At 38.4% G+C, this 26,741-nt stretch overlaps 1 protein-coding gene across 1 annotated transcript; it reads right to left on the minus strand.

Annotated features, from left to right (window-relative positions):
- Positions 1 to 21,807: 21,807 nt before the first annotated feature.
- LOC107806633 (uncharacterized) lies at positions 21,808 to 23,365 on the minus strand. Its single transcript, XM_016630826.2, has 3 exons — positions 23,109 to 23,365; positions 22,239 to 22,376; positions 21,808 to 22,147 (listed from the first exon to the last, which is right to left on the minus strand). The coding sequence occupies exons 1-3, from the start codon at positions 23,310 to 23,312 to the stop codon at positions 21,956 to 21,958; spliced, it is 534 nt and encodes a 177-aa protein (XP_016486312.1). The 5' UTR covers positions 23,313 to 23,365; the 3' UTR covers positions 21,808 to 21,955.
- Positions 23,366 to 26,741: the final 3,376 nt, after the last annotated feature.

Raw genomic sequence — 26,741 nt, forward strand, 5'->3', positions numbered from 1 at the left:
CCGTGAGTTTCCAGATGTATTTCCTACAGATTTACCGAGGATGCCACCCGACAGAGATATTGACTTATGTATTGATTTGGCTCCGGGCACCCAGCCCATTTCTATTCCACCATACTGTATGGCCCCGCCAGAGCTGAAGGAATTGAAGGAGTAGTTACAAGACTTGCTTGATCAGGGATTCATTAGACCTAGCGTCTCGCCTTGGGGTGCACCAGTGTTATTTGTAAAGAAGAAAGATAGTTCAATGCGGATGTGTATAGATTATCGGCAGTTGAACAAGGCTACTATCAAGAACAAGTATCCGCTACTAAGAATTGATGACTTATTCGATCAGCTTCAGGGTGCCAAGGTGTTTTCAAAGATCGATTTGATGTCTGGTTACCATCAGTTGAAGATTAGGGCATCCGATGTCCCTAAGACAGCTTTTCGTTCTCGGTATGGGCATTACGAATTCCTAATGATGTCATTTGGGCTGACAAATGCCCCCAACAACATTTATGGATTTAATGAATCGAGTATTAAAGCCCTATTTGGATTATTTTGTGGTTGTATTCATTGATGATATCTTGATTTACTCCAGCAGTCGAGAGGAGCATGAGCAGTACCTTTGGATTGTACTTCAGACTTTGAAAAATAATCAGTTATATGCCAAATTTTCGAAATGTGAATTTTGGTTAGACTCAGTTGTCTTTTTGGGGCATGTTGTATCGGCAGAAGGCATAAAAGTGGATCCTAAGAAGATTGAGGCAGTTCAAAATTGACCTAGACCTACTTCAGCTATAGAGATCCGTAGTTCCCTAGGTTTGGTAGGTTATTATCGCCGGTTTGTGGAGGGGTTTTCATCTATAGCATCTTCATTGACCAAATTTGCTCAGAAGGGTACCCCATTCAGATGGCCAGACGAGTGTGAGTTAAGCTTTCAGAAGCTCAAGACCGCTTTGACTATGGCACCAGTGTTGGTATTACCCACAGGTTCAGGATTGTATACTGTGTATTGTGATGCATCTCGCGTTGGAATTGGTGCAAGATGGCAGGGTGATTTCATATGCGTCGTGACAGTTAAAAGTTCACAAGAAGAATTATCCTGTTCATAACTTAGAATTGGCAGCCATTGTTCGTGCGCTGAAGATTTGGAGGCATTACCTTTACGATATCTCATGTGAGGTATTTACTGATCATCATAGTCTACAGTATCTGTTCAAACGAAAAGATCTCAATTTGAGGCAGAGAAGATGGTTGGAGTTGTTGAAATACTATGATATCCCCATTTTGTATCACCTCGAAAAGGCCAATGTGGTGGCCGATGCTTTGAGTAGAAAGGCTGTGAGTATGGGCAGCCTTGCATATATTCTAGTTGGTGAGAGGCCGTTTGCTGCAGATATTCAGACTTTGGCCAATCAGTTCGTGAGGTTAGATATTTCAGAGCCCAGTCGGGTTCTAGCTTGCATAGTTGCTCGGTCTTCTTTATATGAGCATATCAGAGAGCGACAGCATGGCGATCCTCATTTGCTTGTCCTTAAGGACACGGTACGGCACGGTGGTGCCAAAAGGGTTGATGTGGGGGGAAGATGGAGTTCTGCGAATGCAGGGTCGTATTTGTGTGCCTAATGTGGATGGGCTTCGTGAATTAATTCTGGAAGAGGCCTTCAATTCCCGGTATTCCATTCATCAGGTGCCGCCAAAATGTATCAAGATTTGCGGCAACATTATTGGTGGAGGAGAATGAAGAAGGATATAGTTGCATATGTAGCTCGGTGTTTAAATTGTTAGCAAGTCAAGTACGAGCATCAGAGACCTGGTGGTTTGCTTCAGAAGTTAGAAATTCCTGAGTGGAAGTGGGAGCGTATCACTATGGATTTTGTTGTTGGTCTTTCACGGACTCAGAGAAAGTTCGATGTAGTATGGGTCATTATGGACAGGTTGACCAAGTCAACACATTTCATTCTAGTAGCAGTTACCTATTCTTCAGAGCGATTAGCGGAGATTTACATCCGCGAGATTGTCCGCCTTCACGGTGTACCCGTGTCTATTATTTCAGATCGAGGTACGCAGTTCACCTCACACTTCTGGAAGGCTGTACAACGTAAGTTAGGCACGCGAGTTGAGTTGGGTACAACATTTCATCCACAGACAGACGGACAGTCAGAGCGCACTATTCAGATATTGGAAGATATACTTCGCGCTTGTGTTATAGATTTTGGAGCTTCTTGGGATCAGTTTTTGCCACTTGCGGAGTTTGCCTATAATAACAACTACCAGTCGAGTATTCAGATGGCTCCATATGAAGCATTATACGGGAGGCGATATCGTTCGCCAGTTGACTGGTTTGAACCGGGAGAGGCTCGGTTGTTGGGTACCGATTTGGTACAGGATGCCTTGGATAAGGTCAAGGTTATTGAGGATTGACTTCACACAGCTCAGTCTAGGCAAAAGAGTTATGCCGATCGTAAAGTTTGTGACATGGCATTCATGGCAGGAGAAAGAGTATTGCTCCGGGTTTTACCTATGAAAGGTATAATGAGATTTGGAAAGAAGGGCAAGTTGAGCCCTAGATATATCAGACCCTTTGAAATTCTTGAAAGGGTAGGTGAAGTAGCCTACAGGCTTGCACTACCACCTAGTTTATCAACAATTCATCCGGTGTTCCATATGTCTATACTCCAGAAATATCATGGTGATCCGTCCCATGTGTTAGATTTCAGCTCAGTCCAGTTGGACAAGGATTTGACTTATGAGGAGGAGCCGGTAGCTATTTAGCCCGGCAGGTCCGGCAGTTGAGGTCTAAGAGTTATCCTTCAGTTCGGGTGTAATGGAGAGGTCAGTCGATTGAGGCAGCTACCTGGGAGTCTGACTCGGACATGCGCAGTAAATATACACATCTTTTCACCAGCTTAGGTACTTTTCTAATTCTGTTCGAGGACGAACGTTTGTTTTAGAGGTGGAGAACGCGATGACCCAAAATGTCATCTTTAATTTAAACATTCATTTCTGTGTTCTAAGACCTCAAAAAGTACTATTTATCATTCCTCGACTTGCATGCGCTGTCCGTATAATTTTTCGGAAAGTTTTTATATAAAAAATGGATTAAAATGTGAAATAGAGCTTTAAAACTCAACTGAGTTGACTTCGGTCAACGTTTTGAGCAAACGGACTCGGATCAGTACTTTGACAGTTTGGGTAGTTCCGTATCATGATTTGGGACTTAGGCGTATGCCCGGAATTTAAATTGGAGGTCCCTAACTTCAGTTATCGCCATTTATTGAATATAGGAAGTTTGAAAGGCTAAAGATTTCCAAAGTTTGACCGCGGATTTGACTTTATTGATATCGGGGTCGGACCCGATTCTGGAAATTGGAATAGTATGGTATGCCATTTATGACTTGTGCGCCAAATTTGAAGTCCTTCCGGATTGGTTTAATACGTTTCGACACGAGTTTTGTAAATTTAAAAGTTTGAAACTCCTAAGTCCGAATCGAAGTGTGAATTGTAATTTCAATACTATTTGATGTAATTTGAAACCCCAAGTAAGTCTGTATTATGTTACGGGACTGGTTGAAATATTTGGATGGGGTCCCGAGGGGTTCGGGTGAGTTTCGGATGTGTTTCAAATTATTTTTGTAAAACTTTGCAGGTCTGGTTTTGGTGTTTCGCACCTGCGCAATTTTGGCCACAGGTGCGTAATCGCTTCTGCGGAGGCAGTGTCGCTTCTGCGACTTTGAGGCCAGGGGAGAAGCTTCGCTTCTGCGAATCTTGGGATGCAAGTGCGATACTTGCTTCTGCGATCTTTCTCGCTTCTGCGGCTTCCTTCGCGCTTCTGCGACGTGAAGGACCGCAAGTGCGGTCCTCTGCTTGTCTGCGCTGTTCCGCAAATGCGAGCTTTGTCTCGCAAATGCGAGTCGGCAGATGTGGAGATTTGTCCGAAGATGCGAAAATACTAGACAGAACACATAAAAATCGGATGTTAGCCATTTTTAATCATTTTTGAGTTTTGAGTCTCGGATTTGGGCGATTCTGATCACGCCCAACTATGCCTTATAAAAAGGACTAAGCGGTCGTTGCAAATATAATCTGGTTTACAAGTCCGGAGTCGAATCCCACAGAGAACTAAGTCTTAGCTACAACCGTTCAATATTGCTAAAAAACACAACCTAAACAATTTCCTAATTATAAAGATTATAATATTTATTTCTAACTAATTAACTAACAACTATTATAAAACAGTAAAATTAACAACTAACAAGGATGAAATTTGAGACAAGACTAAGGAGGTCTAGAGTTATGATTTTCCTAATTGTCGGAATTCTTTCCGCTATGCCTTCTATAATTTCACCTAAGTTTTCTCTACCGATCATGAGCGCTCTGAGTGTCGTAATTCTCTCCCGAGTAACTACCACAATTTACTATACATATTCTCCCGAATTACGCTAGCTGGCATTAAGTACGACTCACTCGGATCGTACCAAGGTTTTGTTATCCCTAATACCACCTTTATACCTTCTGTATTGATCCCTCATATATGTTAGAAGTGATGTTATTCAACAATTACCTAAATATGCACTCTCTCCCGAGTAATACATACTAAATAGGCACAGTCGATTGAGAGCTCTTCAACCAACCACAATAATAACGTAGTTGAACAAGTAGAGAAATCCAACGACTCAATTATATAAAAACATAATAAGAATTTATCCTACAAAAGGTTCTATCAAAACTCTAGATAACAAATTAGATATTCATAATAGTATGCAAAACTACAATACTAGAATTCATAACTAATAATGAAAATAGGAAGAAGGAAGTGAAAAACTCGTAGAAGAATTCCCCGCCTTCCTCTTAGTGTGTTATTGCCTCCTTAGGTCAAATACCCGGTCTAATCTCGGTCCAATCTCGGTCTCCCCAAAAATTGATGTTTAATGACTATTTATATGTGTAGGGAAAAGACCCAAACGAAATAAATAAATCCAAAATCAAATAGGAGACAAAAAAACTTTAAAAATCTGAAACACGCGTCACCTCGCGGCAGACCGCGCCTAGCCTGCTCTGTCGTGCGCCTCAAGCTCGCCTCGAGCCTCGCGACGCCAGCTTTGTAGCAAGAAATCAAGCTCGCATTTTCAATTCCATAGCATCTGCTTCGTTTTCAATTTCCGTTTTCTGCCTAACTTTTGCAATTCTTTGCATTAACTTCTCTTCTTTTATCAATTCTTCTTTTGTCTTTTTCTTTTCTTTTTGTCTTCTTCAGTTTTATTTTCAAATATTGCACAATTATACATTATAATATTTTCCGTCATCAAATAATCACGAACCATTATTGTAGTGTATAAATTACACATAAAATCTCTATTTTGTTCTAATTTCATTTCCAACGTACCTACACATAAAATAGACTCAAATAAGCACAAATATAGTATAGTTTAGCATTAAAGGCCCAAAATGTAAGGTAAGTAATGCACTAAAAATATATAATTATAGCCAGACACCATATTCCAAAGGGTTTTTTCGCGACTTCGACTTGGGTAAGTGTTCTATACCCGAAAGTGATTATATTTCAAAAGCTTATATTCATCGTTTATTTCGGATTTAGATGGAAGAAAATTAAAATTTTCGTAAAACTTTCCAAAAACGAAATTTAATATTTGAAGGTCCATTTGACGTCGGAATTTGATAATTTTTGTATGGTTGAAGAAGAGTTGAGGCAGCTGATATCTGGTGTACCCGCACCTGCGAGGTTTTGACCGCAGGTGCGGAAGGCGCAAAAGCGGAGCAGGCTGGCCAGGTGAAGGACCGCAGGTGCAGAGCTTTTAGCCGCATCTGCGCAAGCGCAAAAGAGGAAAGTACCCCGCAGAAGCGGAAGCAGGCGCATAAGCGGAAGGTTTCTCGCACCCGCGAAGCCGCAGGTGCGGCTACTTGACCGCAGGTGCGAAGGACGGGGCTGGGTAGTGTGTTCTTTAAAAAACGAGGGCTTGGCTCTTTTCACCTTATTTCCTCCATAAGAGCCGGTCTTGGAGCGAGTTTGGATCTCATTCTTCACTATCAATGTCAAGGTAAGTGATTTCCACTTATTATAAGCTAAATACACGATTATATATGGATTTGAATATGAAAATTAGTAAAAATTGTGGGGTTTTGGTAGAAAACCTAGAAGTTAGAATTTTTGGATTTTGACCACGATTTTGGACACGGAATTTGGAATAAATTAGATATTTGAGTTCGTGGTGCCATGGGGTAAAGTTTATCTTCAAAATTTCGGAATCCGGACACGTGGGCCCGAGGATAATTTTTATCGACTTTTCGATCGGGGTTAGAAATTATTATAAATTGGATTATAATGAGTATTAGAGTATATTTTTATGGGTTAGTCTATTTATTGGCTAGTTTTGGAGCGTTGAGCATCAGTTTGAGTCGTCGGAAGGGCTTGGGAACCGGTTAAGGAGCTTCGGAGCGAGGTAAGTCTTATTTCTAACCTTGTAAGAGGGAATTAACCCCCATAGGTGAATTAATTTAATATGTGCTTTTATTTGTGGGGGCTACGTACGTACGGGGTGACGAGAGTCCGTGCGTAGCTACTATTATGCTTATGTCCGGGTAGTCTAGGATCCAAATCACGTTATATTTGCGATGCTTGCATCCTTCTTGTTAATTTAACCATTTAAAACATATTGGAACTCGATAAAGGAATTTCAAAAGGTTAGAATTTACCTACTTGGATTTTGGACGGGTCACTTGACCGTTAATGAGAATTGATATTTCTTTGAACATCAAATCTAAATAAATCCTTGATTTGGTTGTCTGAATATGTTTATCTTTTGTGGAACGTGCCAGACGCCTCGATAAATTAAATAGATGCATCTATGATTCGCGCCGTTCGACCCTCTGGCAGTGCACAGTTTAATATTATGTTGGATTGGGCCGTACGACTTCGGCATGATTTGCGCATGATTTAATTGATTGCTTTGGAAATTACAATAAATGATATTGCCTCCTTGGCCTGAGATAAATTGTTAAATAATAAAAAATAAATTTGGAGAGTTCTTAATTATAAAAGAACTGCTTACTTACTTCAGAATATTGGGCTTGCAACCGTATTAATTAATCCATGCCTAATTTAATTATATTATTTTATTTATTTATAGCCCATAGTAAGTGTTGAAGTCGACCCCTCGTTACTACTTCTTCGAGGTTAGGCGGGATACTTACTGGGTACGAGTTGATTTACGTACTCATACTACACTTGATGCACATTTTTGTGCAGGTGCATATATGTCTAGTGGCCTTGTGAGTGTAGAGGCGCGGTTATTGCGGGGACTTAGGTGAGCTGCATTCCACGTTACGAGTCCGCAGACAGCAGAGTCTCCCTCAGAGTATTTATATTTTCCTGTCAAATTTGTATTCCGGACAGATGTTGTATTTTATTTTATATTCTTAGTTGAGGCTCATGCATTTGTGACACCGGGTTTTGGGGCGATTATGGGTTGCACTGTATTGAAATTGTTAAAAATATTATTAATTATTTTGTAAATTTCATCTTTTACTTTTTAATTGAAAGAAATATGATTTCAAAAATATTAAAATGAGAACCAAGTTAAGTAATTATTTTTGGATTGCCTGACAGCGGTGTCCGGCGCCATCACAACCATTAATGAATTTTGGGTCGTGACAGTTCTAGACTCTACTGCAATGACACGGACTATATAATTTTTCACCACACATGACACATGACTCACTAAGGATGGTTCCATTCCGATTCTCAAATAATTGCAAGTATTCACGGAGCCACGAGATGTTAAGCATTAAGCAAAAAGTAAACATAAGTAAAGAAAATGAGACATAGGCATCAATAGACGTGCTATCTGACTCAATAAGGCGTCATAAGCAATTTCAAACTATAGGGAAGGTAATACACATGCTAGAGTCTAAATATGCTACTATCAAACAAGTCAAAAAGCGCCTAGGAATTTCATCTTCCTTATTTTATTCCCTAAATCCTATTCTACTCTAAAAATAAAAACTATGACCCGATTCAAATTACATCCCATGGAAAAGAACCGAGGTATAAAGAAAAATTACGGGGGATTATTACACTACCTACAACGAAAATCTTTTTTTTTCTTTAGACTTGTATCCCTCAAGAAAGCTGTCTAGGATATCCATCATTGGGAAAAGTCCTATCTTTTCTATTTTTCGAAAACAATTAAAAAAATTAATGAATTAAACTAACACAACTAAAATAGTATAGAAAGTCACCCAGACAATCTCCTCACCCCACACTTAAAATTGTGCATTGTCCCCAATGCACACCCATAAATATAAGAGGGTAAAAGGAACTCCCTGGTAGGCCAAAGACCGAAGCACTAGCAGCTCATGGGGTACTCAGACTTCTCCCAGGCCTGGTCCTTCGTGCGGGTACCTCACACTTAGTTTTAACCATCTGGGTTGTTGTTGCTTTTTTAGTTTCCAATGGATTTGCTTCCCATTCTCCTAAAGAAATAAAAAAAAAACACTGCAAGAATAATACAATAATAAAAAAAAAATTTAAAAAAAAAATAAAAAAATAAAAAATAAAAAGAAGTAATGATGGGTTGCCTTCAAACAAGCGCTTGATTTAACGTCGCGGCACGATGTGAATCACTTTATGCCTCCACTTCGAACTTATGAATTGGACCCCAAGTTTTACTTCAAGCTTATGATTATGCTCCTGGGGTGGTAGAACGAATCGAACTGGCCCAAGGAAACAATATAGTATTCTGAACTTCTTGGCCTTTAGATGAGGTGTGTAATCCCGACTTTGTGGCAAGAAGAATTCCAGAATGTAGGCACCTTGTTCCTCATTTCTTGACTCCTCAAGTGGCTCAGATGAATCTATTTCAATATCATCATCCAAACACAATGTGGAAAAATGCTTGGAGTGTTGACCAATGCACTCAACTACATGAACATTGGGACTATCTACATCCTCAACACCAATTACACTAGAGTCAACTAAATATGTATCATCAATGTCCTTGATTGACTCTAGTATCTCTTTTACAACATCGGCATCCTCAAATTCGAGTTTGATTGATTGTTAGTGTTCTACTATGGACCCCTCTATTGGTACCTCAATTTCTGCATCTAATGCATGCTCCTTTTGGCTACTATCCACAATATCAGCTTGTTGAGCATTAAATGTTTCAACTAATTAACTCACTTATGCCTCCAGGTTATGAATAGTTGCCTCTTGCCTTTGGATAGTATCACATAGCCTTTGTATTTGCAGTTGTTTCTCATTACTTTGTTCCATGAAACACTTTAACCTATCTTTGATCTCATTCAGGTCAGCTTCCCTAGGTTCTTTGTTCCTATTAACTTCACCAAAAAAAGTAGAACCATCATAATAAGGGGTTGGGGGAGGATAAGACATATAAGCACAACCATGAAAGTGACCATCTTGACCACCACACATATCATACACATTCCACACATAATATTGAGTTGGTGCACATAACTCGCTCTCGGAAATATTTTGATAATTTTGCCATGGGTGATTTCCTCCACAATATGTATAAGGATGATCGAAAGTAGAATTACCAACATCAAAACTCTCATAATTCCAAGATTCCATGTTTCTAAAATCAACAAGTAAAACAAAAATTAAAAAAATCAAATACAAGAAAACAAAAATAAAAGTTCAAGCTTGCAACCTAGCAATATGTACACCTACAACTACATCGTTAGTTCCACGGTAACGACACCAAAATTTGATTACGCCCAACTATGCCTTATAAAAAGGACTAAGTGGTCGTTGCAAATATAATCCAATTTACAAGTCCGGAGTCGAACCCCACAGAGAACTAAGTCTTAGCTACAACCGTTCAATATTGCTAAGAAACACAAGTCCAAATAATTTTCTAATTATAGAGATTATAATATTTATTTTTAACTAATTAACTAACAACTATTATAAAGCAGTAAAATTATCAACTAACAAGGATGAAATTTGAGACAAGACTAAGGAGGTCTAGAGTTATGATTTCCCAATTGTCGAATTCCTTCCCATTATGCCTTCTATAATTTCGCCTAAGTTTTCTCTATCGATCATGAGCGCTCTGAGTGTCATAATTCTCTCACGAGTAACTACCACAATTTACTAGACATATTCTCCCGAATTACGCTAGCTGGCATTAAGTACGACTCACTCGGATCGCACTAAGGTTTCGTTATCCCTAATCCCACATTTAAACCCTCCGTATTGATCCCTCATATACGCTATGAGTGATGTTCAACAATTACCTAAATATGCACTCTCTCCCGAGTAATACACACTAAATAGGCACAATCGATTGTGAGCTTTTCAACCAACCACAATAATAACGTAGTTGAGCAAGTAGAGAAATCCAAAACTCAATTATATAAAAATATAACAAGAATTTATCCTACAAAAGGTTCTATCAAAACTCTAGATAACAAATTAGCTATTCATAATAGTATGCAAAATTATAATATTAGAACTCATAACCAATAATGAAAATAGGAAGAAGGAAGTCAAAAACTCGTAGAAGAATTTCCCGCCTTGCTCCTAGTGTGTTCTTGCCTCCTTAGGTCAAATCCCTGGTCTAATCCCGGTCCAATCTCGGTCTCCCCAAAAATTGACGTTTAATAACTATTTATATGTGTATAGAAAAGACTCAAATAAAATAAATAAGTTCAAAATCAAATAGGAGACAAAATAAGCTTTAAAAATTCGAAACACGTGTGGTCTCGCGACAGATCGTGCCTAGCCTGCTCTGCCGCGCACCTCCAGCTCGCCTCAAGCCTCGCAACGCCAACTTTGTAGTGAGAAATCAAGCTCGCGTTTTAAATTCCATAACATCTGCTTCGTTTTCAATTTCTGTTTTCTGCCTAACTTTTGCAATTCTTTGCATTAGCTTCTCTTCTTTTATCAATTCTTCTTTTGTATTTTTCTTTTCTTTTTATCTTCTTTTGTTTTATCTTCAAATATTGCACAATTATACATCATAATATTTTCCGTCATCAAATAATCACAAACCATTCTTGTAGTGTATAAAATACACATAAAATCTCTACTTTGTTCCAATTTCATCTCCAACGTACCTATACATAAAATAGACTCAAATAAGTACAAATATAGTATTGTTTAGCATTAAAGCCCCAAAATGCAAGGTAAGTAATGCACTAAAAATATATAATTATACCCAAACATCACTACCCCACACTTAAACATTGCTCGTCCTCGAGTCAACTAACAATTCACACTATCCTTGAGCACTTTGTTGTTACACAATTGAGGCACACTACACCAATGACTATGATTGATAGCAACAATTAAACTCTAGCATATGCAATCACATACACTTCCCTTTTTCTTATGCCAAACTTCAAAAATATTCAAACAAAGACAACATGCTCATAACAATCTTACCCTCAAAAACCGACTCAAAAGTCACAATGCCTCATGGCTTGAATACCCAACATCATAGTGAGAAGTCTAATAACTTTACCTATCCCTCGCGAAATCATTTGCCCTCACAATAAGAACAAATGAGTAAGTTAAATATACACATTCGAATCAAATGCTCAAATATATTTTAAGGAATCATATATATCAAAGAAAATCTCTCACTCTCACAAAAGAAGTCACATGCATGCAATTGGCACCATAGGCTTGCCCTTAATGTAAATCTCTACTAATGTAAGCTCGCTCAATCTAAAATCTGTTAGGACTTTTTTATGGTTTTAACGTGGGATAAGGGAAGGGTAAGATATATTTTGGATTAGTGGTTCATCCTCCCAAGCACTTTAACACATTACATAATAACTCTAAGCGCAAATTCTTCAATCCACTTCAATTTCACAAACAAGTTAACACCCCAAAAATATTCCCTCTTTCTTTAAGCACTACTTTACTTTATATACCACTAGCAAGAACAAAAAAATAATTTATTCATCTATATTTTTCCTTCTTTTTTTCTCTTTTTGTTTCTACTTTTGTTTTTCCCTTTTCAGTTTCCGCTAGTGGTGTATTACTTTAAAACAAATAAGTGCACCCTTCTTTATTTCATTGGTTCCATTTGAAAGCCACCCCACACTTAGTCCTTACTTCTTCTAGTGCTCATTTCATAATTAAAGTGCTTTAAGAGGTAACCGGATCAAAATAATAAAAGTTTAGGACAAAGAGGTATAGGCTTGTAATGTGGTTGCCAAATAAAAGTCTATAGGCTCAAAAGGGCTGACTAGGGATAATTGTTATTCGTGGTAAGCATTAAGTTCAAAAGAATCAAATAAAGCCTAAAATTATTTTTCAAATCGAGCAAAACCTAAAATTTTGCTTCAACTCACATGTCGGGCAAGTTCTTGTAACGACCCGACCGGTCGTTTTGAGCTCTAGTGCATCTTCCGATGGTTTGAGGTCATGAGCAACTTCATTTTAGGTATTATGACTGGTACGTGTGGTCGGAATTGAATGTCGGGGAGATCAGAGTTGATATTGGAAAGAAAATCCTCATTTCGAAAGCCTTAAGTTGGAAGAATTGACTAAGATTGGATTTTTGAGTAAACGACCTCGGAATCAGGATTTGAAGGTTCCAACAGGTTCGTATGATGATTTAGGACTTGGGCGTAAGTCCGGATCGGGTTTTGGGTGACCCGGGAGCGTTTCGGCGCCTATTGTGGAAGATAGAATCTTTAGAAGGAATTCATAAATTTGGGTTGAAGCGCATTTTAATGTTATCGATGTTCGTTTGGGATTTTGAGTTTGAGAATAGATCTGTATGGTGATTTTCGTATCGAGAGCGCGTTCGAAAGTAGATTTGGAGGTCCGTAGGTCATTCTAGAGTCATTTGGCGAAAGTTAGAAATTTGAAGGTTTTTGAGAAGTTTGACCGGAAGTGGACTTTTTGATATCAGGGTCGGATTCCGATTTCGGAGGTTGGAATAGGTCCGTAATGTTAAATGTGACTTGTGTGCAAAATTTGAGGTCAATCGGACGTGATTTGATAGGTTTCGGCATCAAATGTAGAAGTTTGAAATTCTAAAGTTCATTAAGCTTGGAATGGGGTGCGATTCATGAATTCGATGTTGTTTGATGTGATTTAAAGGCCCGACTAAGTTCATAATGTGTTTTGGGACGTGTTGGTATAATTGGTTAAGGTCCCAAGGGCCCTGGGTGAATTTCAGGTGGTTAACGGATCGAATTTGGAATTTGAAGAAGAGTTGAGGCAACTGATATCTAGTGTACTCGTAAGATTTTGACCGCAGGTGGAGGGCACAGAAGCGACATTGAGTCGCAGAAGCCGAGCAGGCTGGCCAGGTGAAGGACCGCAGGTGCGGAGCTTTTGGCCGCATCTGCGCAAGCGCAGAAGCGGAAGGTTTCTCGCACCTGCGAAGCAGTAGGTGCGGCTACTTGACCACCGGTGCGAAGGACGGGGCTGGGCAGTGTGTTAAGAACGAGGGCTTGGCTCATTTTCACCTCATTTCCTTCATGAGAGCCGGTCTTGGAGCGAGTTTGGAGCTCATTCTTCGTTATCAATGTCAAGGTAAGTGATTTCCACTTATTATAAGCTAAATACATGATTATATATGGATTTGAATATGGAAATTAGTAGAAATTGTGGGGTTTTGGTAGAAAACCTAGAATTTCGTATTTTTGGATTTTGACCACGATTTTGGACATGGAATTTGGAATAAATTACATTTGAGTTCGTGGTGCCATGGGGTAAAGTTATCTTCAAAATTTCGGAATTCGGGCACATGAGCCCGAGGGTGATTTTTATCGACTTTTCGATCGGAGATAGAAATTATTATAAATTGGATTATAATGAGTATTAGAGTATATTTTTATGGATTTTTATATTTATTGGCTAGTTTTAGAGCGTTGAGCATCAGTTTGAGTCGTCGGAAGGGCTTGGGAACCGGTTAAGGAGCTTCGGAGTGAGGTAAGTCTTCTTTCTAATCTTGTAAGAGGGAATTAACCACATAGGTGAATTAATTTAATATGTGCTTCTATTTGTGGAGGCTATGTACGTACAAGATGACGAGAGTCCGTGCGTAGCTACTATTATGCTTATGTCCGGGTAGTCTAGGACCCAAATCACATTATATTTGCGATGCTTGCATCCTACTCGTTAATTTAACCGTTTAAAACATATTGAAACTTGATAAAGGAATTTCAAAAGGTTAGACTTTACCTACTTGGGTTTTGGACGGGTCACTTCACCATTAATGAGAATTGATATTTCTTTGAACATCAAACCTAAATAAATCCTTGATTTGGTTGTCTGAATGTGTTTATCTTTTGTGAAAGGGGCTGAACGCCTCAGCAGATTAAATAGATGCATCTATGGTTCACGCCGTTCGACCCTCTGGCAGTGCACAGTTTAATATTATGTTGGATCGGGCAGTACGACCTTGGTATGATTTGCACATGATTTAATTGATTGCTTTGGAAATTACAATAAATGATATTGCCTCCTTGGCCTGAGATAAATTGTTAAATAATGAAAAATAAATTTGGAGAGTTCTTAATTATAAAAGAACTGCTTACTTACTTCAGAATATTGGGCTTGCAACCGTATTAATTAATCCATGCCTAATTTAATTATATTATTTTATTTATTTATAGCCCATAGTAAGTGTCGAAGTTGACCCCTCGTTACTACTTCTTCGAGGTTAGGTGGGATACTTACTGGGTACGAGTTGATTTATGTACTCATACTATACTTTTTGCACATTTTTGTGCAGGTGCATATATGTCTAGTGGCCTTGTGAGTGAAGAGGCACGGTTATTGCGGGGACTTAGGTGAGCTACATTCTACGTTACGAGTCCGCAGACAGCAGAGTCTCCCTCGGAGTATTTATATTTTCCTGTCCAATTTGTATTCCGGACAGATGTTGTATTTTATTTTACATTCTTAGTTGAGGCTCATGCACTTGTGACACCGGGTTTTGGGGCGATTATGGGTTGCACTGTATTGGAATTGTTAAAAATATTATTAATTATTTTCTAAATTTCATCTTTTACCTTTTAATTGAAGGAAATATGATTTCAAAAATATTAAAATGAGAACAAAGTTAAGTAGTTATTTTTGGGTTGCCTGACATCAATGTCCAGCGCCATCACGACCATTAATGGATTTTGGGTCGTGACAACATGGTATCAGAGCACTAGGTTCACTTAGGTCTCACAAGTCATGAGCAAGTCTAGTAGAGTCTTGCGGATCGGTACAGAGACGTCTATACTTATCTTCGAGAGGCTACAGGACTGTTAGGAGCACTTCCCTTTCTTGATTTCTCATCGTGCGATTTGATTCCTTTAAGGATTATGCCTTCATTTCCTTCCTATTCGATCTTATGGGACGTGAAACGCTTGTTGTAAATTTGGAATCGAGGAATTTTAATGGCACTACTGATGTAGATCAGGATGATTCTCCCTGCGTATTCGTTTGGGCTAATGTCGTCGTGTTACGGAAGGATGTTCTGTCATCTCAGCTCAGTAGATGTATCTTCTAATTATTTTGGGGCTATGCACCAATTGTTATGATGTTCATGATTTATTATCGCACAGTGTTGAAGTAATGGTAGGATACTTGTCTATGTGTAGGGGCAGTGAATGAATTGAAAGAAAGGTTTTCTCAGTACATGATTCAGAGGTTCAACGTTTTATTTCCAGCGGAGGAAAGGCAATCGAACTAAGAATGTTCAGGTTTGGGTTGATGGAGTAACGAGACTTGGTATTTTTGAGCGTGTTAGAATCTTTATCTGTGATGTGGTGCCGTTGTCCTTGCTGAATGTGTTAAGTTTGTCAGTGTTATAGTTTCTTCAATTAGCCTTCGGGGGCAAGGTATTGTGAAATGGTGCCGGAGGAGCGGTTGTCAGAAATAACGGGGTGTAGCGATTTCAGGATTGAATCGATGTTTCTAGGGTTGATGGCTTGAGAAAGATGATCTTCATAAAGGTTTAAAGTTGGTAGCGATCTGTCGGTTCAAGTGCTACAGAGATGAATTTTGAGTTAAGGCAACAACTGGGCAGCGAAGGATGAGGAAGGACATGTGGGAGGTGTCTTGCGGTGCTTAAACTTATAGAAGGCCAAGTGTGAGAAACAAGAGTCGGGTAGTTGCTTAAAGGAGTGAGTTTGACCAAAGTGGGAGAGTGGCAGTGTAGCATGCGGGTTATGTGATAGGATAGCGACACGCCTTGAGGAAAGTTAAGAGTGATTTGGGAATTATGGTGGATGGTGATTGGGTCTACGGACTTAATTTGAAATATTGGCTATTATACAGCGGGAGATTGGATACAACAGAAAGGAGTTGCTTGATATGAAGAAGGATACAACATGACGTAAGATTGGAATGTATTGTCGCACCTTTAGTTAACCTCCATGAGGAGTGAACGGACTGGTGCAGCTGGTGAATGATCTCGAACTTAGGATGGTCTACTGATTTCATAGTAATTATACCCAGTGCAGCGACGTTGGAATATGTCAGCATGTAGTTTCCACATGTGGGTTATCTCCTGTGAGCAGGTTAGCGGTCGCGTGGTGTTGATGAAGCTTCTGCGAAGAATTCTACTAGCTACCCGATAAGAGGTTGAATATGTAAATATGGCTAGTGGTTCGAAGTGTTTATTAAAGGTTAATAGAAGGATTTCGAGGAATTTGGCGGGTTGATTATGCTAGATCATGTCGATGAAGAAAGAATCTTGGTGGGTTCCAGGTTTATGCAATAGTATATTCAAGCTAAGTGGGAGAGTCCCACCGCCTACAGTTGGGTTGCATGGTCGTCTATTTGTAAGATTTCTGGTTATCGGCATATTGATGGGTTATTACGACTAAGGAAAGAGAACATCAGTGGTAATTTTAGCAAGCGATTTAAGGAATGTGTGCTATAGTTGGCCTTATCGATTCATGCTCAGGCTTTGGGAAGACTCAGGATTTATGCTTCGTGTAGAGGGGAGTTACAAGGAAGATGATTCGGCCAGGTGCTTCTTTGAGAGGGTGCTCATGTGCTAGCAGAGCCTTGGAGTTGATTATATTCGGGACTAAGTCAGAGTGGGTGACTCTCAATAACGTTCCTAGTAGATTCAAAATTAAGGTGTGGTGCCTAAGGATTTCGAGTCCATAGTATGGTTGAATATCAAGCTTTTGCAGCGGATTATGATAAATGAGCTTGGAGTGTTCCGTGTTATCTTTGGTCTTCGGGGTATCATAAGCGGAATAGGAGCATGTACTAGGTGTTATTTTGGCGATTTGATCGCGCGAGCAAGTTCGTATGATATTTTTAGACTTGTGTGCATATTTGGTTTGGATCCCCGAAGGCTCGGGTGAGTTTCGGATAGGCTATGAGATGTTTTGGACTTGGAAAATCTGATATTTTTGCTGCAGCAGCTGTTCTGGTATGTTCATCTTCACGTTTGCGAAGGTAATCTCGCGAACGCGAATGGTAAGCTGGTCAGGGTGAGGTTTTACTCTTTGCGAACGCGAAGGCTTGGTCGCGAACGCGAAGTGATGGGGGCTTTATCCTTCGCGAACGCGACCAGCTTATTGCGAACGCGTAGTGTTAGGGACCTGTGGGATGGGTCAGTCTTTCCTTCATCGTGAACGCGAGCAAGGTCTGGCGAACGCGAAGGCCGGAGGGGGGGGGGGGAGTAGCCTTCGCGAACGCGAAGGGGGACTCACGAACGCGTAAGCTTGGCAACTCTGCTCTTCGCGAACGCGACAGTGTCCTCGCGAATGCGATGAACACTGTCGCCCAGTTCGTAAAACAGTCCCAAAACGGGACTTAAGCCATTTCTTCAACTTTTCAAAAACCAAACGGGCTAGAGGCGATTTTCAAGAGATATTTTCTTCCCCAAAGTTTGTGGTAAGTGATTCTAAACCATTTTTTTAATTATCCATTACATTTCATGAATTATCAACCTAAAATCTAGAGTTTTCATGGTAGAATTAGGGGTTTTGGGTAGAAACTAGGGATTTCGGAAATTTGGGGATTTAGACCTCAAATTGAGGTCGGATTCCAAAACCAATTATATATCTGGGCGCGGGGTTGAATGGGTAAATGGATTTTGGTCTGAATCTCGGGTTTTGACCAAGCGGGCCCAGGGTCGATTTTTGACTTTTTGGAGGAAAATTTGGGAAATCTAAATTTATGCAATGTAATTGATTCCTTTAGCAATATTTGATATTATTGAGTCATTTTTGAATTAGATACAAGTGGTTTGGAGCTGAATTCTAGAGAAAAAGTTGTGATTGCGTATTGAGGGGCCTTCTGAACGAGGTAAGTATCGTAATTAACACTGACTTGAGAGAATTAGGAATCCCATATTAATTGCTAGGTGAAATTTATATGAGCGGCGTATATGTGAGGTGACGAGTACTTATGCGCCGCCAATTTACCTGTTTTCCCAGTTTCTCCCGTTTTTCTTATATTGTCTCTTTCCCATGCCTAATTGCTACAGATTTAGTCTAATGTTGTATAATTAATCGTTCTTATGATGTTTACGGATCTTCTGGTGATAATTGAGTATTTATTTCGAAGTTGAGATTGATATTGTGGAATCAAATGTTGAAGTAAGGCTTGTACTTGTTATTCTATCTCCATGCTGTTATTTATTCACTGCATTATGGTAAGGGAGAGTGTTAATGCATGAAGGGTGATGTCATGCCATATTGTGAGTGTTAATGCACGAAGGGTGATGCCGTGCCATATTGTGAGTGTAAAAGCACGAAGGGTGATGCCGTGCCATATTGTGAGTGTAAAAGCACGAAGGGTGATACCGTGCCATATTGTGAGTGTTAATGCACGAAGGGTGATGTCGTGCCATGATATGAGAGTTAATGCACGAAGGGTGATGTCGTGCCGTTTCTATTGATTTTAGGGTGAGATTGAGAGTAAAAGCACGAAGGGTGATGCCGTGCATTTTTCCTTTACTGTATTCGATGTTCCTGTTGATTCATAGTATATTGGTTGTTCCAGTTATCATTTTGTCGTAGTTCTTTATCTCGTATTTCCCTCAGCATGTTTCCCCCTCCCGATATTACCTGTCTAGCTTTTCATTGTTGTTACTTGCATATACATTGTTAAATTGTACAGGTTGATTTGTAGGTGCCTTGTCTTAGCCTCGTCACTACTTCGTTGAGGTTAGGCTCGACACTTACTAGTACATGGGGTCGGTTGTACTGATACTGCACTTTGCACTTTCTGTGCAGATTTTGGTACCGGCTCGGGTTGATCGAGATTTTTGCTGTTGGACCGTTATCCGGAGACTCAAGGTAGATATGTCGGCGTTCACAGACTTTGAAGTTCCCGCCTATCTTTTTCTGTTTTGCTGTTTCTTTCATCCAAACAGTTGTATTTCTTTCAGATTATTACTTGTAGTGAATTCTAGAATGCTCATGAATTGTGACTCCAGATCCGGGTGGTAGTAGTTAATAAAATTTTGATATTATTACGCACTTACTATATTTAATCTTAGCTACTCTGTTGTTAATCACTGAATGGAATAGGGATTGGTTTAATGATTCTCTAACGTTGGCTAGCCTAGCAAGTGAAATGTTAGGCGCCATCACGGTCCCGATGGTGGGAATTCTGGGTCGTGACAAGTTGGTATCAGAGAACTAGGTTGCCTAGGTCTCACGATTCAAGAGCAAGCTTAGTAGAGTCTGGAGGATCGGTACGGAGACGTCTGTGCTTATATTCCAGAGGCTATGAAGTTTAGGAACAAATTTCACTTTTATTCTTCTGTGTCGTGCGATTTTGTTTTCTCAATACTGATTGAGCTCTTCTCCTCTTATTTTCTCGCAGATGGCGAGAACACGTACCGCTTCCTCAGCTGAGAAGCAACCAGAGCCCCAGTGGCAGCTCCTACGAGGGGCAGAGGCCGAGGCAGGAGCAGGGCTCAGCCCAGAGTTCGTGCAGCAGTATCAGCAGTGGAGCCTCAGATAGAGTTGGGCGAGGAGGTTCCAGCCTAGACTGTTCCTGCCGGACCAGCTTAGGTTTCGGAGGGGTTCATTGCCACCCCATTACTTCAGGACGCTTTGGTCCGTTTGGTGGGCCTTATGGAGAGTGTGTCCCAGATTGGCGCATTTCCCATGGAACAACCGTTTCTCAAGCTGGAGGAGGGTCCCAGACTCCCTCTATTCCCGCTCCGAAGCAGATAGCTCCCAAGTATCAGGCTCCAACAGCTCATCCAGTCAGAGTATGGAGTTTTATTAACATGCCTCGATACATGTGGGGAGCTGTACAACCTGATGAGGTGGTCGAGGGTGAAAGGCATCCCCTCGACTTTGTTCACGATGAAGCGGGTCAGAATAACAATTCGCCAAAAGGAAGGGTGGATTTGGCCTAGGGTTATTTGATACTGGCGGCAAAAATCGATGAGAACGGGGTCGAGGGGACCCAATGTGGAAGGATAAGTGTAAACACTTTAAAACCCTTTCACATGGGTGGTAATATCTTCTTCGGGAGCCGGGATCACCACTTCTTCTGGCTCGCATCGACCGGGAACCGACAAGGCTTTGTCGGTCTTAAAATCAGAAGTAAGAACGCACCCCCCGGGAACGCACTCCTCAAGTCATGGCTCCACTAGTGTTTTGTCGCCGACAGGCCGTGATGAAGAAGCGTTTTCTTTTTGAGGAACAGTTTTTGACGTTTTCGCCATTTTGGATTTGAAGATTAAAAATAGAGGGAGATGATAAGATTTGGTATTCTAAGAAGAGTTTTAGCAGTGAGAATCGCAGATTTGAAAATGAAGAACTCATCAGATGCAAAAAAGAACTTAGTGGATTTGGAAATTGGGAATTTAAAAGTAACAATGGTGAAGAGAGGAGTTATTTATAGAGTTGGCGATGACGGTTCAATATCGGCAATGGCCGACCATCGTCTGACACACATTTAATGGCTTGGTAACTGAACCGATGGGATATTTATCACGTACGTCATGGTCGGGCTCGATGGAGACGTCAGTGTGTATCTAATCATGTCGTTCAAAAATCATATCGTTTCTCCCCACATATTTTCTGAGAAATGAGGGAACTATCTGTATACGGTCAAATCCGAGTTTGCCCTTCGAGTAATTGGTCGAGATTGAAACATGATGAACCGAGGGTCATCATTATGACATCAAGATAAGGAGTAAAACCGGGTTATCGACCTCAAGATACCGAGCTCGAATCAATATCCAGCTCGAGTCAATATCGAGTTATGATCTGAAGTACTGTTATCGAGCTCAAAAGCCAGAGACCGATCAATACTGAGCTCGAATCAATATCAAGCTCGAGGTCTAGAGATCGACCGATACCGACCAAGACCGAGCCAAGAGACAAAGAGCCGTTGTAGCCTCACCTGGGAGAGAATCTCGACGGGAATTAAGAAAAAGCTAATCAATTATTCTATCATGGAATCCCCACTATGTATTTTTTATTATATCCAAAGTAGAATTCTTCCACTATATGAAGAGTGGGTATTATATTTTGTAAGGGACATTGAACATCCGAAAAAGAGATCTAAACATTCATACACTTATATTTCAAGATTATTACATTGATATATAGTTGTTTGGAGATATTATCCTTTTAGGGAGCTTGGTCATTGATTCTATCTTACTCGTTTATAAATCATTCTCTAATCAATTTGGTTTGTATTTCTTTCCTTTTTGCGATAAACATTCGATATATCTCTACTTATCTTTCCGGTTTGTACCAATTTATACCGTGTGTCTTTAGAACCACGTATAAATTCAACTCTATCCGTTTTTCGGGTAAACATTCTCACCATAAAATTCAGATAGAACACAGTATTTTCTGGACTTCACCCAAAATCTATCACTTATTTAGTATTATTACTAGTATTTTTCAGAAGAAAGCCTATCCACAAGTAAATCATCTGATATCCATATCCACAAAAATTGAACCAAAGCCAAAGAAACAACGTAAGCAAACAGCACTAAGATTCATTCAAAATCTGTATACGTCAAACCAGCAATTTTCTCCGGCAAAGGCGGACAATATTCTCCCCATCTGGTCCTTTATATGCATGGATTTGAAAAGTTTCTTTAGGTGAACGTAGAGTGACATTTTTAACTTTAACAGTCATAAAAAATTCACGGCATTCGGCCAAAATAAAGTTCACTTTTTCAACATACAAGACCTCGTACTTGTAAACCTGCAAGGCACGTAGAAAATACTGTAAGGACACTTGGGGTGAGGGAGATTGTTCAACCAGAGCAAAGATAATAAGATGAATAAAGGCATACATTGGTTTCTTTACAGTTGTAATCCTGAATAGCATGGTTAGCCAGTTCCATCAGCAAGTCAGTTTCTTTCTCAAAATCCAGGTATGGTATAAACATAGCTGCCTTGGCTTTACCCGGATAGATGTCAATGTCGAAACCCTGCCAAATAAGCCAATCAGTCATGAATTCATACTCAAGCGGTAACAAGAAGGGGGTCATAATTGAAGCCGAAAGTCAAAGAAGCTGATATTCAATCAAGTAAAGAAGTTTTAAGTTGTGGAGCTAATATGCTCTTTTAGAATTTGGTCTATTTGCTTAATAAAATAAAGAGAACAGGGGCTAATAAAATCACTTGAACACTATGACTAAAAGTACCACCAAAACAGCCATGAATTTCTAAATTTATTTTAACACGTAACCAAGTAAACCCCATAATATTTTCTGCCACACTTAAGCCTCTAAAAAAAATTAAGGAGCTCAGACTGAGCAGAGCTTGGGATATTACAAATAATTAGTTGTTAAGAATACTCAAACAATAAGCAGGCTAAACAACTAATCAAAGTCTAAAAATATACTCCTAATATTAAGAACAGCCTTAGCCAACTAAAACTGGGAAAAACTGGGAAAAAATTGGAATTGTTGAAAGTGAAAACTATTGTAAGCTCTAATTAGAAATTTGACCAGCTCCTACCGTCTAAGACTAATCTGAAACAATGATTCATTCCTCAAAAGGTTGCAAATTGGCAATAAAGTTTATGAGCGTAACAGATTTACAGTTATTACCACAAATAAAATAAAATAAAACAATCATAGGTTTGTGTGCGTGCATCTGATGTGTGTGTATACATATAATGCAAGATTAGAAAAAAAGAGTAGTGAAAGAAGACGAACATCCGAAGCAAAAATCTGAAGGAAGTATTTCCTATAAATTCTGCGAAATATAACCCTGTGCTTCTCCGAAGCGCCTTCGGGGATGAAAGCGTCGTCATCCCAGACAACCTGACCAAACAAGAACCTGCGGGGCAGTCCCCTCTGCCAGTCAAGTAGTTCTTCTGCAAAACATGGCGAAAATCGCCTCGATTCACTATCGGCCATTTCTTCGGAACTATCGACCAAACCCTAGTACCAACAATTTCCCATATATGCTAAATATATATACTAGGAGTAGTATAGAAAAATAGTGCCGGGGGGCGGAGCACACTTGTAAATTACTTATTACAATATTTTCTTTGCCTTTCTCGTCCCTATAATAATTTTCTTTATGAGTTTATATATCCAAACTGTATTTTTATTTCTCCTCAATCTCCTACTTTACTTTACTAACTATTTATATATATATTATAAAAGTGAGAAGCTCAAAAATGAAAAGTTGAATTACCAAATTACTTTTCTATATGACTTATAATTTATTTAGAAAATTTAAAAAATATAACGCTACAAACATCACTAAATCAGTGTTTCATACCCCCTTCATTAATAGTCACAACCGTTCAAATTACAGAGCTAAAAGTAATAAATCATCACTTCCTTAATCTAAAGAAATAAATCGTTACTTACCAAGGCTAAAGAAACAAATCATGTCTTTTCATTCTTTTGATACTTTTCTATAAAAGTTAAATTACTGAAATGCCCTTCTTAAAAATCTAATATTTATTAATAAAAAAATTATTTTAATTGTAAGTGCCTTTTCTAAAAGGTTATGTCATTTTAATCTATCTATATCTATATCTATATTATTATAAAAGCACGAATAATTTATGTTAAATGTTGAACGACTAAAATATTCTCAAAATATTAATCGACTTTTATGACCTTAAATATTTGTACAATTTAAGGATATAATTGTAAATCGCCCAAAACGACTAAAACATCCTCAAAATATTAATCGACTTTTATGACCTTAAATATTTATACAATTTAAAGATATAATTGTAAATCGCACAAGACTAGAATTCTTTTTCGATTTAAACTGCACATATGTCGACCCTACAAAGTTGATTTTGGGTTCATTTGAGACTTTATCGGTTTGGACTATTCCTTTTAATCTTGAGTTTGGATTATATTAATTGGTATGACAATAGACGAAGTATTGATCTTTTTTTCTTCTTTGTTACTGACTTTTTCTCAAGTAGTTTATGCATGATAAAATTTTATTATCTAAAAATATTTCTAAAACATTAGTCGACTTTTAATTAAGGATAAATATGTAAATAACCTAAGTCTGAAATTCTTTTTCGATTTAAACTATACATACGCCGACCCTACAAATATGATATTTGTCAAATTCTCTTGGACATTATCATTTTGAACTTTTTATATTAATAGGTATCACAGCCTAAGATATCAATGGGAATAGAAGACATGATGGGATGCTTTTTGATTTCATGGGAATATAAGACATGATGCTGATGGGTATCTTGTAGCATATATTTTACCTTTTCTTTTTAAATCGTATCATTAAAATAGATTTAAGCCGAATAATAGATAATAAACCAAATCAAGTTTCAGCTTTTTGAATTTATAAAAACACATTTCGATAAATTAGACTTTTATTAACAACTACTGGAGCAAGTTGTAATGGAGCGAAGCCACTTGATTAGATACAAGATCGAAAGTTTATTACTTTTGACACGAGATATTTCGTGTATCGCACGAACATAAATGCCTAATATTATTATAAAAGCATGAATACAATGTCGGTTTACAGAAATGACCTCATAATATTAAGCATAATAACTCATAATAAAAGGACAGAATCGAAATTCTAAATATTAGCCTTATAATCCTATTAGTTTTAGGACATAATACTACACATTAGGAATCCTACATGATTACCTTTAGGAATCCTATTAGTATAATTATTTTCGGGGTGTCTAATTCATATAAAATTAAACAAGTAAATATCTTTAGTCATGTAATCCTATTACTTTTAGGATATACTTCTTAAAAAATTATATTACTAATTTAATTTTAAAACGTATTATAATGTCCTATTACTAATTTAATTTGAGAATGTATTATATTGTCCAAATTCATTTAGAAAAAGGAGAGCTTATATTATTATAAAAGCATAAATACAATATTAATATACCAAAATAGCCCTAAAATATTAAGCGAAAGAACTCATAGGGAAAGGACATAACTGTAATAACCTATTTTTGTACTACAATACCTTCTATGCTAATTTTTAATATTTAAAATTTTAAAATTAATAAAATATTATTTATTAAATTAGTATTAAAAAATATATAGGAAAGTTTAATAAAATTAATTTTATAAGAATCCTCCGTATTTGCAGTACATTACCACTCTATAATGTCCAATACTAATAAAAAATAAAAATAATATTAAATGGACTGGATAAAGAGTTGAAATTGAGAAAAAGATACCCTCACATTAATATATTTTAATTTTATATTTAAACTATTTTCCTACTCAAATAATATTTTTTTATCAAATTTTCGTGTAATATTTAAAAATACCCAATTATTAAACAACAACTAATAAAATATTTAAGAATATAAATGTGTGATAAAGAGAAAAAAAAATAGTTGGTAAGAGTCAATACCACTAATGATTCTACAAACATAACGATCTAAAAGTGAAATATCATATCATTCTTGTCAGAATGAGAAACTCAATAATTGTTGACTCGGCAGTTGGTTATGAATTTCTACACATTTCTTCCATCGTGGAATCATTTCAAGAGTTGGAACATGACTTATATGTATCATGAGGTGTGTTGTGAACATCATATTCGTGGAATTTTGGTTATTGTAATTGGAGGATGTTATTATAGTCATGTGAATGATGCGATGCATGGTCTAAATTCAACAACGGTATGCAATCCTGTATTGGTGCATCGTGTAGTGATTTATATGACATTCATAGGTTGGAAACATGCATAGTGGAGAATTCTGGATGTTAGAATTGGGCCCTAAGGCTTATTTGCCTAAATAAAGGGGAGAATTTTCAGATTGGCTCGAGTCAATATGCTCAACTGGGTGTGGTAGCAAGGGTAGGTGCACGAGGTGTTAAACAGTAATTTTGGATAACTCCGGAACACTCCTTAGCACGTTCGAGGACGAACGTATATTTAAGTGGGAGAGAATGTAATGACCCAACCGGTCGTTTCGACTTTTAGAACCCCATTCCCCAAAATAAAACTCCCCGAATGTGTTTTTAATGATTTATAACTTGCGGGGATGTTTGGTTCGGGATTTGGATGTGTTTGGGTTGAAATCGGAACACTTGGTTCCTTAAGTTAACCTTAAAAGGCCAAGTTTGACTTCGGTCAATATTTTGAGAAAACGACCTCGGAATCGGGATTTGACGGTTCCAATAGGTTCGTATGATGATTTCGGACTTGGGCGTATGTTCGAATCGGGTTTTGGATAACCAATCGCAGGTGCGAAAGAGAGGAGCCTGGCCAACCATCGCAGATGCATAGTAATTGAAGTCCGTTTGGAATTCTGAATTCGGGAATAGTTCCGTATAGTGATTTAAGACTTGCACGCAAATTTT

Source organism: Nicotiana tabacum, chromosome 15 (assembly GCF_000715075.1).
Source record: "Nicotiana tabacum cultivar K326 chromosome 15, ASM71507v2, whole genome shotgun sequence".
NCBI classification, from domain to species: domain Eukaryota; kingdom Viridiplantae; phylum Streptophyta; class Magnoliopsida; order Solanales; family Solanaceae; genus Nicotiana; species Nicotiana tabacum.